Source organism: Artemia sp. Qi Xiang Cuo, chromosome 7, assembly GCF_049724085.1.
Source record: "Artemia sp. Qi Xiang Cuo chromosome 7, ASM4972408v1, whole genome shotgun sequence".
Taxonomy (NCBI): domain Eukaryota; kingdom Metazoa; phylum Arthropoda; class Branchiopoda; order Anostraca; family Artemiidae; genus Artemia; species Artemia sp. Qi Xiang Cuo.
The window spans coordinates 36,878,471-36,891,223 of record NC_142800.1 but is presented as its reverse complement, the minus strand read 5'-3'; the positions used below and the strand labels follow the sequence as shown (position 1 = coordinate 36,891,223).

Below are 12,753 nucleotides of genomic sequence, written 5' to 3'. Positions count from 1 at the left end.
GAAGACACATGCACAGAGACGACACACACATACAGAGACGACACACGGACATAGATGACACACACACACAGAGACAAAACAAAAATAGAGACGGCACATGCACAGAGGAGATAACACACACATAGCGACGACACACGCACAGAGACGACTCACACACATACATAGCGACAATACACGCAAAGACACGACAAACACACACACAGACAACACACAGAGAGACGACACACACACATAGCGATGACACACGCACGGAGACGACACACACAGAGACGACACACACACACACACACAGCAGACAAACACGAACATGACACAGACACATAGAGGAAACATACAAAGAGACGTAATATACACAAAAACTATACACACACAGACAGACAAAACACACACCCAGAGAGACAATACACACCCACAGACATTAGAAACACGCATAGAGACGACACAGACATAAAGAGACAGAGAGACACACACAGATACGAAATACACATAGAGACGACACACGCACAGAGACGACACACACACACACACAGAGAGACAACACCCACACAGAGGCGACACACACACACACACACACAGAAACGACAAACTCAAAGTGAGGACTTACACATAGAGACGACACACGCACAGAGATGACAAACACACAGAGACGAGACACATAGAGAGAGAGACGACACACACACACACAGAGACGACAAACGCACAGAGACAACACACACAAAGAGATCACACACACACACACACACACAGATACGAAACACACAAAGAGACGACACACGCACAGAGACGACAAACATACAGAGAAGACACAAAAAACAGAGACGACATACCCACAGAGATGACACACACATAGAGACAAGACACGCACAGACACGACACACAAACAGAGTCATAGTGAGAGAGATATCCAAAAAGGTGGGTTGATCTAGGTTCACTTAGAGTGGCGCGCCACTCTAAGTGAACCTAGATCAACCCAACTTTTTGGATATCTCTCTCACTATGACTCTGTTTGTGTGTCGTGTCTGTGCGTGTCTCGTCTCTATGTGTGTGTCATCTCTGTGGGTGTGTCGTCTCTGTTTTTTGTGTCTTCTCTGTATGTTTGTCGTCTCTGTGCGTGTGTCGTCCATTTGTGTGTTTCGTATCTGTGTGTGTGTGTGTGTGTCATCTCTTTGTGTGTTTTCTCTGTGTGTTTGTCCTCTCTGTGTGTGTTTGTGTGTCGCCTCTCTCTCTATGTGTCTCGTCTCTGTGTGTTTGTAATCTGTGTGCGGGTGTCGTCTCTTTGTGTAAGTCCTCTCTTTGAGTTTGTTGTCTCTGTGTTTGTGTGTCGTCTCTGTGTGTGTGTGTGTGTCGTCTCTGTGTGGGTGTTGTCTCTCTCTGTGTGTATGTGTGTTGTCTCTATGCGTGTGTCGTCTCTATATGTATTTCTTATCTCTTAGTGTGTCGTCTCTGTGTGTGTGTCGTCTCTATGTGTGTTTATCATGTCTGTGTGTGTGTCTCGTCTCTCTGGGTGTGTGTGTTGTCTCTGTGTGTGTGTATCGTCTCTGTGAGTGTGTCGTCTCTATGGGTGTTTCCTCTATGTGTGTGTGTCATCTCTGTGTGTGTCTTCTGTGTGTGTGTGTGTGTCGTCTCTGTGTGTGTGTCTTCTCCGTGTTTGTGTCATCGCTATGTGTGTGTGTCGTCTCTGTGTGTGTGTTGTCTGTGTGTGTGTGTGTCGTGTCTATGCGTGTGTCTTCTCTGTGTGTGTGTGCGTCGTCTCTGTGCGTGTGTCGTCGCTATGTGTGTGTCGTCTCCTCTGTGCGTGTGTCGTCTCTATGTGTGTTTCGTCTCTGTGTGTGTGTGTCATCTCTGTGTGTGTGTAGTCTCTGTGTGTTTGTCGTCTCTGTGCAAGTATCTTCTCTCTGTGTGTTGTCGTCTCTGTGTGTGTGTCGTCTTACAAAAAACTAGAGTTTACGGTCAAAAACCCTTATTAGCTTAGAGCATAATTGTTAGAACCATAAGCATATTTTGACATTTTAAGATATGTACAAAAAGAAAAAAATAAATAAAGTTGAAAAATGTTAATGAATCCTAAATCTTTTGGAAACAGCTTCTATTTTCCCCCTTTTTAGCATTATTTTCACTAAATACTTGCCCCCACCCACTCCCCAGACCGTTCAGAAAGAAGCAATAGTCTATTTCTCCTGAAGCATTTCAAGTCAAATGTTTACCGGGGTATTAAATAAGTAGCATTTTTACACCTCCCTCAAAACTTAATTTCCCCCTCCTAGCATTATTTTAACTAAATACTTGCCCCCCTCACCCTCACTTCATATAAAGTAGCCAAAATAGAGCATAGTCAATTCTAAATTTCATCATTTTTTATGTTATTAATTACACTGAAAAAAAAATTGAACACCTAAAAAGCCCCGATAAATATTCACTAGTTTGATGTGACATAGACAATGCAATGTTTTGAATAATAGCAATACAGTAAAAATAAAAAAATATTTGTCAAAGAATATTGATTAGTTCAGAAAGAAGCAATAGTCTATTTCTCCTGAAGCATTTCAAGTCGTATGTTTACCGGGGTATTAAATAAGTAGCATTTTTACACACCCCCCCCCCTCAAAACTTAATTTCTTTCTCCTGAAGCATTTCTAGTCTTATGTTTACCGGGATATTAAATAAGCACCATTTTTACACCCCCCTCAAAACTTAATTTCCCCCTGTTTAGCATTATTTTCACTAAATACTTGCCCCCACCCCCCTCACTTCATATAAAGTAGTCAAAATAGAGCTTAGCCAAATCTAAATTTAATCATTTTTTTTATGTTATTAATTAAAATTATAAAAAATTGAACACCTAAAAAGCCGCGATAATTATTCGCTAGTTTGATGTGGCATAGACAATGCAATGTTTTGAATAATAGCAATACAGTAAAAATAAAAATAAATATTTGTCAAGGAATATTGATTAGTTCAGAAAGAAGCAATAGTCTATTTCTCCTGAAGCATTTCTAGTCTTATGATTACCGGGATATTAAATAAGTACCATTTTTACACCCCCCTCAAAACTTAATTTCTCTTCCAAGCATTATATTAACTAAATACTTGCCATATTGGGACTTGTTCATTGTCTCGGCTATTTTACGATTTCTCATTTAGAATGTGTTACCTCCAAAATTGACTCCCCCTCCCCCTCTCCTACCCTCCCCTGCCCCTCAGAAATGGGGGAATGAAGGGAACGTTAGATCCTATTTTAAATTGACAATACTTTTCAAACGTTACTTGTGTATTATACAGACCACATCGGAGAGGTAAAGCTAGGTCAAGTAACAAATTACCTGAGTTAACAACCCCTTTAGTGTTACTTTAACTGTCCATCAGTTTAATCCTTTTTTTTCTCCACCGTCAAACAATCTACAACTTAAATAAAATCATTGAGACTTCTATTATTCAAAATCTTATTTAATATAGTTGATAGAGTCCAATTTATAAAATCCTTATCTCTTTTTGCAAAGAATGTCAAATACTCACTCTCTTTGAAAAAACTAAAACCAGACTATACCCATCAATGATTATACCCACCAAACCAGATCCATAGGTACATGCACTGGAAAGGTGCCATGGAATGTAAAGTGGGACAAATACACCGGAAGGAACATAGTCTGCTAGAATTCCATATTAGTATTCTACTGAGATGCCTTATTGGGAATTAGCATTAACACAGTGCATTTTGATTTAATCTTATGGCAAAATTTAGTTTTTAAACATACCGCCAAATGGGAGGGGGGAGTGGGAGGGGGATTAGTTTCCCTCCAATCACTTTCGACAATTAAAAAGGGCATCAGCCCTTTTTATTTTTAATCGAATGAGCCCTTTTTGAAGTACCTATGAGAACTCCTTTTATACAAAGTGCCCTGGTCTAAACAACAACAACAAAAAAAAATAATACATTATATCCATATCGATCTTTACTATAAAAATGTCAAGCCTTCTAATCATTTTTGACTATTAAAAAGGGCACTAGGCCTTTCGAATTCCAATCGAATGAGCCTTTTTCGTGTTTCTACGACAACACTTCCTATAAACACCTTATATGGCCCCAGGGCATAAATTACAAATCTTACCCTAAGGGCTGTGAGGGTGGTTTTCATCCTCTAACACCTAATTTCCAGAACTTTCAACTACGTTACACAAAATGGCTATCTCAAAATTTTGATTGGATGTGTCTGGGAAATGGTGGGCGTGAGAGGGGCGTTAGTATTTCTCCAATCACTTTCAACTATTAAAGAAGGCACTAGCCCTATCAATTTCCAATCAAATGAGCCATTTGGAGGTTTCTACGTCAATACTTTCAAAAGAGACTTCTTTTGCCCCCCAGAGTTAGCATTCAACCTTCGTCCGGATGGCTGGGGGGGGGGGTTGTCATTTGCAAAGACCTAATTTCCAAAACTTTTTACTACGTTGAATAAGATGAATACCTGACCATTTTCATTGGATGTGTGTAGGGGAAGGGTAGGTGTGAGAGAGGGGGTAGCTACCGTCCAATCGCATGCAACTATTAAAAAGGGCACTATCCCTCTCAAATTCCAATTGAATGAGCCCCTTTTGAAGTTTTTACGACAACTCTATCATTAAAGACCTTATATGCCCCCCGGGCATAACTTACAACCTTTGCCCTGGGGACTCTCGGGGGTTTGTCATCCTTAAATACATAATTTCCAGAACTTTCAACTACGTTGAACAAAATGGCTATCTCTAAGCTTTGATTGAACGTGTTTGGGGAAATGGAGGGCGTGAGAGGGGGGTTAATTACTCTCCACTCACTTTCGACTATTAAAAAGGGCAATTTCAATTTCCAATCCAATGAGCCCCTTTTGAAATTTCTTTCTATATAAACCTTATAAGCCCCCAGGGCACAAATTACAACCCTTGCACTGAAAGCTCTGATGGGGTTTTTATCCTAAAAGACCCAATTTCCAGAACTTTCGACTACGTTGAACAAAATGGATATCTAAAAATTTTGATTGGATGTGTTTGGGGAAATGGTGGGCGTGAGAGGGGCCCTTTTTAATAGTCGAAAGTGATTGGAGGCCACCTAACAGCCCTCCCATGCCCACCATCTCACTAAACACACCCAATCAAAATTTGAGATAGCCATTTTGTTCAACGTAGTTGAAAGGTCCGAATATTATGTCGTTGAGGTTGACCCCCCCCTCCCCACAGCCCTCAGGGTAAGGGTTTTAAGTTATGCCCTGGAAGCATGTAAGGCTTATATAGAAAGGGTAATCGTATAAACTTCGGAGGGGCTCATTGGATCGGTAATCAGAAGCTCTAGTGCCCTTTTTAAGATTCAGGGTGATCGGAGGGTAGATACCCACCCACACCTAGTATTTTCCCGAGATGTAACTGATAGAAATTTTGAGATGGCCATTTGTTGTCATAGAAACTTCGAAAAAAGCTCATTCAATTGCAAATTAAAGGGGCAAGTGCCCCTTTTAATAGTAAGTGATTGGAGGGCAACTAACCCCCCTCACATGCCCATTATTTCCCCAAACATATCCAATAAAAATTTTGAGATAGCCATTTTGTTCAGCGTAGTTGAAAGGTCCGGAAATTATGTCTTTGAGGACGACACCCTCCCCCCCCCAAAAAAAAAAAAACCTCAGGGCCAGAGTTGTAAGTTATGCCCTGGAGGTATATAAGGTTTTTATAGAAAGGGTGATCGTATAAACTTCGGCTCACTCGATTGATAGTCAGAAGTTCTAGTACTATTTTTAAGATTCAAAGTGCTCGGAGGGCAGATACCTCCCCCCCCCAACACACACACCCTGTACTTTCCCAAAAGGCATCTGACAGAAATTATGAGATGGCCATTTGTTGTCGTAGAAACTCCAAAAAAGACTCATTCGATTGGAAATTGAAAGGGCCTTTTTTATTAGTCAAAAGTGATCGGAGGGAAACAAGCCCCCCCCCCCCTCACACCCATCATTTCCCAAAACACATCTAATCGAAATTTTGAAATAGGCATTTTGTTCAGCGTAGTTAAAAGGTCCGGAAATTATGTTTTTGAGGATGACACCTCCCCCCCCCCAGCCCTCATGGCAAGGGTTATAAGTTATGGCCCGAGGGCTTATAAGGTTTTCATGGAACAGGTTGTCGCATAAACTCTGGAGGGGGCTCATTGGATTGGAAATCAGGTGTTCTAATTCCTTTTTCAAGAGTCAAGGTGATCAGGGCAGCCCCCCCCCACGTTGTATTCTCCACAAATGCATCCGATAAAAATTTTGAGATAGTCATTTGTCCAATAATAGTCCAAAGATCATATAATAAGGCCTTTCGGGTGAACTGAATCCCCCAGAGTCCTTACCCCCCAGAGGGTAAGGGCTGTAAGTTATACCTCAGGGGCATATGAGGCTTTTATGGGAGGGGTGGTCGTGTGAACTTTAGAAGATGCTCATTTTATTAGAAATGTATAGCTCTATTTCCAAAGCTAAACATGATGGAGAGCAACCCCTCCCTGACCTCCTCTTTTCCCAAAACGCATTCAATTGAAATTGTGAGATAGACATTTTGTTACCAATAGTCCAAAAATCATATAAGAATGTCTTTAGGTGGGATATAATCTCCCAGAGCCTATGAGCAAGGGTTGTAAGTTATACCCAGGGCATACAAGGTTCTTATGGAACAAGTAGTTGTATAAACTTTGGATCGGATGGAGCTCATTTAATTGGAAGTCGGAAGTTTTGGTGCCCCTTTTAAGAGTCGAAAGTGATAGGAAGGACGTCAGCCCCCCCCCCCCTCAAGCCTATCATTCCCCAAAACATATCCGATCGTAATTTTAAGAGAGATATTTTGTTCAGCATTGTTGAAAGGTCCAGTAATTATGTTTTTGGGGATGTCAACCACCCCACAGTCCTCAGGACAAGGGCTGTAAGTTAGACAATTCGTCCATTGTTTACATATAGTATATGTTATTGAGAAAGGTGTGCATGTTTAAACTTTTCTTTCCAAGAGGACGAAGGGTATTCAGTTGAGCCTTTCATGTTGACGAGAATGTTGAACCAAATCAAAGCAAAATATGAGCATGTGGACTTTCAAAAAGGTGAAAAGCAATATCTGAAGAACAACTTATATTATTAATTTAGACATTTAAGGGTAATTTGGGGCGGGGGGATTTTCCACTAGCCAGAAGGCACTATATGTATACTTTTAATACTACCCCTAGAGTTAATGTAACTAATGACGCTAAAGGTATTAAGATTAAACTTTTAGCCAACGTTTAGGAGTTTCAATGAAAGAGAAAAAACTGTATGCATGCAGGTTTTCAAAAGGGAATATTAAACAATATCATAGGCAGCACCACTCTATAATGACTAGAAATATCATTGAAAATTTAAAAGGACATAATTCGATTCAAAATTAAAAATTCTTGTGCCCTTTTTCAGAGTCAAAAGAGATTGGAGGGGAAATAGCTTTTCTCTCAAGCCCATTCATTTTCCAAACGCATCCAGTCAAAATTTTGAGATAGCCATTTTGCTCAGCATAGTAGAAAGGTCCAGCAACTATGTCCTTAGGGATTTTAGGCATGTCAACCCTCCACAATTATGCAATTGGCCCATTATGCTATGAACTAAACGTTGCTTTAAAATAAATCAAAAGGCATTGTGTTTATGGTTGCCAATAAGACAACTCATGAATATATTGAGAACGTCTGGGGATACCAAGTTAAAAAATGTGGGGATATTACTGCTACTACTTCTGTTCTTACAATTTAAATAAATAAAAAAAAAGTGTAAAAGGTTTTCAAAGAGCATACATAGAATCTCTTGGAAATGATATTACTTTTTAATTTTAAAGTCAACTTCTGAAGCTAAATAATTAAATTAAAAATACTGTTTGTGTCAGGATTAAAAATTGGAACTCATACTATGGATTCTTATTGAACAAACTGAAAAGATAGAAAATATTATTTTTCTCGAAAAAGACTATGCCAATAAAAAAAATGAACAGACGTAATTTAAAAAACTTTCTATACAAAACAAGTTTTCGAAAGAAAAATAAAGAGCTCCATTAAGCCAAGAATGAGCAAAAATAAAGTCAAATAATCTTTCAGGCGTAAAACTACCCCAAATCACTATCAATAAATAAATGAAATTCAAAACGAACAAAAATTACAATGAATAGCCAGGTCAAACTCAAAACGAGCAAAATTAATATGAGTAGGGCTGATAACCCCCATGCCTGCTCAAGACTAGAACACAATTTGCGCTTTACTGAAAACAAAATAGGTTTGAAATGTTTTCACTTTTTTTATTGTCATAAATTAAAAATTATCAAAACTTTAAGGAATAAATATCATTATATGTCAATTAAACTAACAGTCCGCGGTCATTTGTTTTTTTTTTCAGTAAAGCGCAAATTGCGTTCTGGTTTTGAGAAGGCATGGGCCATGGCAGTGATCAGCCCTACTCATGTTAAATTTTGCTTGTTTTGAATTTGACTCGGCTATTTATTGTAATTTCTGTTCGTTTGGGTTTTATTTATTTATTGATAGTGATTTGTGGTAGTTTTACGCTTGGAAGATTATTTGACCTTATTTTTGCTCATTCTTGGCTTATTGGAGGTCTTTACTTTTCTTTGAAAAACTCGTTTCTGGAAAAAGCTTTTTAAATTAATCACATTAAAAGAACAGTTATAAATAATAGTTATATAGTTATAATTTTTAATGTTCGTTCTACTTTTGGTGATATCCTAATTTTATTAGATAAACAAACTCAAGTATAAATAAAAAGCAAACAGAACAAAGCACAATAATCAAAAGCAAATAACAACAAACAGCAGGAAGCATTGCCATAAATAATAAAATTATATATAAATCACTCCGCATCAACTTGCATACACCAATACACATATAAAGGTCATTGCACCAGGATTGAACCCTGCTTTTGAGCGGCTACTTTTTGTTGCAGATACTTGAGCAGCTGTTAGGATTTTTATGTTCATTTTACTCTTGATGATACATATATCAGATAAACAAAAGCAAGTAAAAATAAAAAGCAAAAAAAGGGAAACACTTAGAAAAAGCAAATAAAAGCAAGCAGAAGCAAACAAAGCCCTATATAATAAGATGATACATAAATTCGTGCAAAAACATGCATACTTCAATACACATATATAAATCATTGCACCAGGAATGAACCCAGCTCTTGAGCAGCTACTTTTTGGCTATGTTTTGCAACTACCTGAGAAATAGCAGGGTCTGCAATTTGTATTTCTGAACTATTTTGGTATTTTTCTGCCAAGTTGGTAAATGTAATAAATATTTTGCCAAAACGGAAGAACAAAGAACGGGTTCTGAAACGGGCCAGTGTATAAAATGTGAAGGAGGGCTACGGAATCGTGAAGGCTAGCTAGTAGATGACGGATAAAACAGAATTTGCATGTGACAATAAAGGTATAAGGTCCTGAAAGCCATGGTTAGCCACCCATAATCAAATTGACGCTGAGTACACATGATGGAAAGTTTTTATCAAAACTTTTTGGTATTTAAAAGCTAATGTTTCCACTTAATTACAACTGTTTCCTAAGAAATATCAGGCCTGTTACAACCTCGGAGCCTGGACTGGATGCTTAGGCTTAAGACATTTCTCCAAATAAAGAAAGATAAGGGGATAAAATTTTTCTCAATACCTTATGCCCCCTCATGGAAAAAATGAATATATTTGCCTAAAAATGCAATTTTTGAGGCTTTAGGTACCTCTACCCTCAAAAATATAATTTTTAAGACATACTTCAATAGCTGGTTATGGTTAGGTAATACTGTTTAGCTCTTAGTATTACTGGATAAATGGTTTATTAGAATTGCTGGTGTTGTCGAGCTATCCAACCATTTCCCAATTTTTCTGTCTGTCTTAGACCCTGCTTTAAAACCGTCAGGAAGAATGTAAGACCATTTTACTAGCCTATGTCAATCAACCATAATTTTGCTTTTTGTTTTATAAACAGGTCAGATTAACCTAAAATGATTACGGCTAGAGCAGTTGAACAGTGCACAAGTGTGAACGGGTCTTTAACCAGCACTTGAGATAGAAGTACTTATATTAACTGACTGCACGAAGAGTGTTAGAAGTCTTAATGTATTTTCCTTTTCATATAGCTTTTGTATTCAAAGCTCCCCTCTTTTATTTATTATAGTTCCAAAGTCGAATTTCAAAAGCATCCAGTGATCCTAAAACTGCTGCACTTGCTGGAGGAGCAGCTGCATTCCTAGGGACAGTTGGTGCTGGTTTACTTATAAGTGGATCTGCTGCAGGAAGAGCATCTCGAAAACTGAAAGAAAAATCTAAAAATGTAGCTAGAAATTTGACAAAACGTGCTATAGACGAAGATCAAGAAGTGAGTTTTTTTATTTTATAAGGCTATGCTTAGTCACACTTCCCTTAATTTTGTGATTTGGTTAATTCTGGTAATATTACATATTTGTATTCTTAAAATGAAAAGAAAAAATAAGATTAGCTTGGAAACAAAAATATGCAATAATAGTTTGCTTATTTAAAGTTTTCATCTATTATCATACTATTTATCGAACACTATTAGCGTGTAATACCCGTATTGAGCAAGTGTCTTGAAAAACCCTTTAGCTCTACCACTAGTGGTGCCTAACTGGAACTTATAAAATATATGTTGAAATTCTAATTAATATACAACAGGGGCGTAATTTGCAATGGGGCAGGGGGCAACTGTACCCTTCAGACTTCAGTCCCCCCCCCATCTGAAATTTAGTTTCTGCAAAAAATCTTGTTAAAACTAAGATACCTGTAAGTCTGCATAATTAAGCATCCAGAGAAACAGTTCAGTTTCCTTTAGTATGTATTTGCCCTTACGGTACTATATTGCTCAATTTTCATCTTTCACTATCCTTTTCACTTGATTTGGGAAAATTGGCTTCAACTTTGCCCCCTCTTAAGGATTTTGACAAAATTACGCCACTGATACACAAGTTGCTAAGGTAGGGTTTTGACGGTTCAAAAACCGAAAAAAAAACAAAAATTAAACAAGAATCTGAAAATATTAAAAACTGCACTGAAGAATTCATGTACGTAATTTTTTTCTGTGTTTGACCCCCTACCCACACCAGGAGCTGGAGCCTTCCCAGGTCTTATCCTGGTTATGCTTCAGGTAATGTCTCGTCTGATTGTATTGGCAAAAAGAGTTTTTGCGATGTGCTACTGCATGAATAGTAAGGAACTGTCCTTACTATAGGGTCAAGAGGAATTGAAGGTCCAAGGGAATGAAAGAACCTTTTTATTCAATAATAATTAGTATATAACTAAAAAGATACTTATTCACAGACGCAGGCAAAAGAGTATGAGAAACTGGTAAGAAAGGACCCTGAGTTAATATCTTAGATTAAAACAGCTCTCGCCATCTAGCCTAATGCAGTAAAATTGTTAGTTATTTGTAAATAGCCTATTTTATTTTTTTATCTATTTGTGCATTTATCTTTTACTTTAGGATGGTCCAAAACTGGGCAAAATAGACGTGCTTTTATAAATTTTGTTCAACTAAACTGTCATCGGCAGACTAAGATGACCCTAAATATTTCAAAAATCAGGAAAATAATTAAAAAGCAAAAGAATCTAGCAAAAGGTCTGCCCATTTTCAAGAGACTCTTGTGTTACATCTAAAAAAAAATTCTATCTTCGGTTGAACTCAAAATAAAATAGAATTTATCGTATATTAAATATTCTAATGTTGTGTGATAACACTGCACTTTCGGGGCCATATTAATTTCAAGTCCTATTCAGCCCATGTCAAAATGCTAGAGGTTCCTCTCTCATTAGCTTCCAATATGCTTTGACGGTGTCTTCTGCAACCAAGAACGAAATTAAATTAATGAAAAATTCCAACTATTTTTGCTCAAATAGCTCATCTAAAAAAACAGATTTGGGTAATCAGGGCCACCTTGGAGAATACGGGACACACTCTTTTCTTGAAGGCCTTAAAAACAAATAAAGATTTGCATCAATAACTTTTACATAGATTGTTTGCCGACAATAATGAAAATATTAATAGAATGTGCCATTACACTAAATTTTTAATGGAGTTTACTTTTTTTCTGTCATACCCAACGCATTGACAGAGTAGAGAGCAATGTGTTTGTCGTCAGTTATTGTTATTTTTTACTGACTTCGTGGAGGCGACAGTCATATAAAATTAAAAAATGGATAATTTGATCGCAAACTAAAAACTGTGGCCCATTTTAGCGGTCAATCCTCTACAAAGGCAACCTGATCCCCTTTTTGTGCCCTACGCTCAAAGACTCCTCAGCAGCCATAGCCCGAGGTCAACATTACAAAATGTCTATTTCAATCAACACGATAGAAAATATCCAAAGACTATGCTTTCTAGGACGATTTGATCTTTCCAGTGCCACGGGTTAGACTGTAAATTATACAAGCAGACCACCATATATGGAAGAAGCCTTACAGATAAGTTTTAACAGAAAAGTGGAAATATTACACTTTGTGGAAGCCAATGTCACACAAGGATTCTTAATCTGTATGATTAAAACAACGTGGGGCGCATGGGCTTATACTCCCTCCAACTGTCCCAATCTGATGAATTCTAATATGCAGGCATGTTAAATTCTTTTTACCCTTGATTACTCTCGAATAATTTAAGCGACTGTTAACAAGGGATTAAACGTAAATCATTGCAGATCCTCGGGGACAAAATACGATATACGATATACGAATACGATATATATAT

The 12,753-nt window shown here is 37.7% G+C and overlaps 1 protein-coding gene across 1 annotated transcript in view; it reads left to right on the top strand.

The window, feature by feature from the left end:
- LOC148950226 (uncharacterized) overlaps positions 1-12,753 on the top strand; it is a 92,337-nt gene that overhangs the window by 66,770 nt on the left and 12,814 nt on the right. Inside the window, exon 7 of the mRNA XM_089091517.1 lies at positions 10,177-10,377. Coding sequence (XP_088947643.1) covers positions 10,177-10,377 — 201 coding nt within the window. The remainder of the gene's footprint in view (positions 1-10,176; positions 10,378-12,753) is intronic.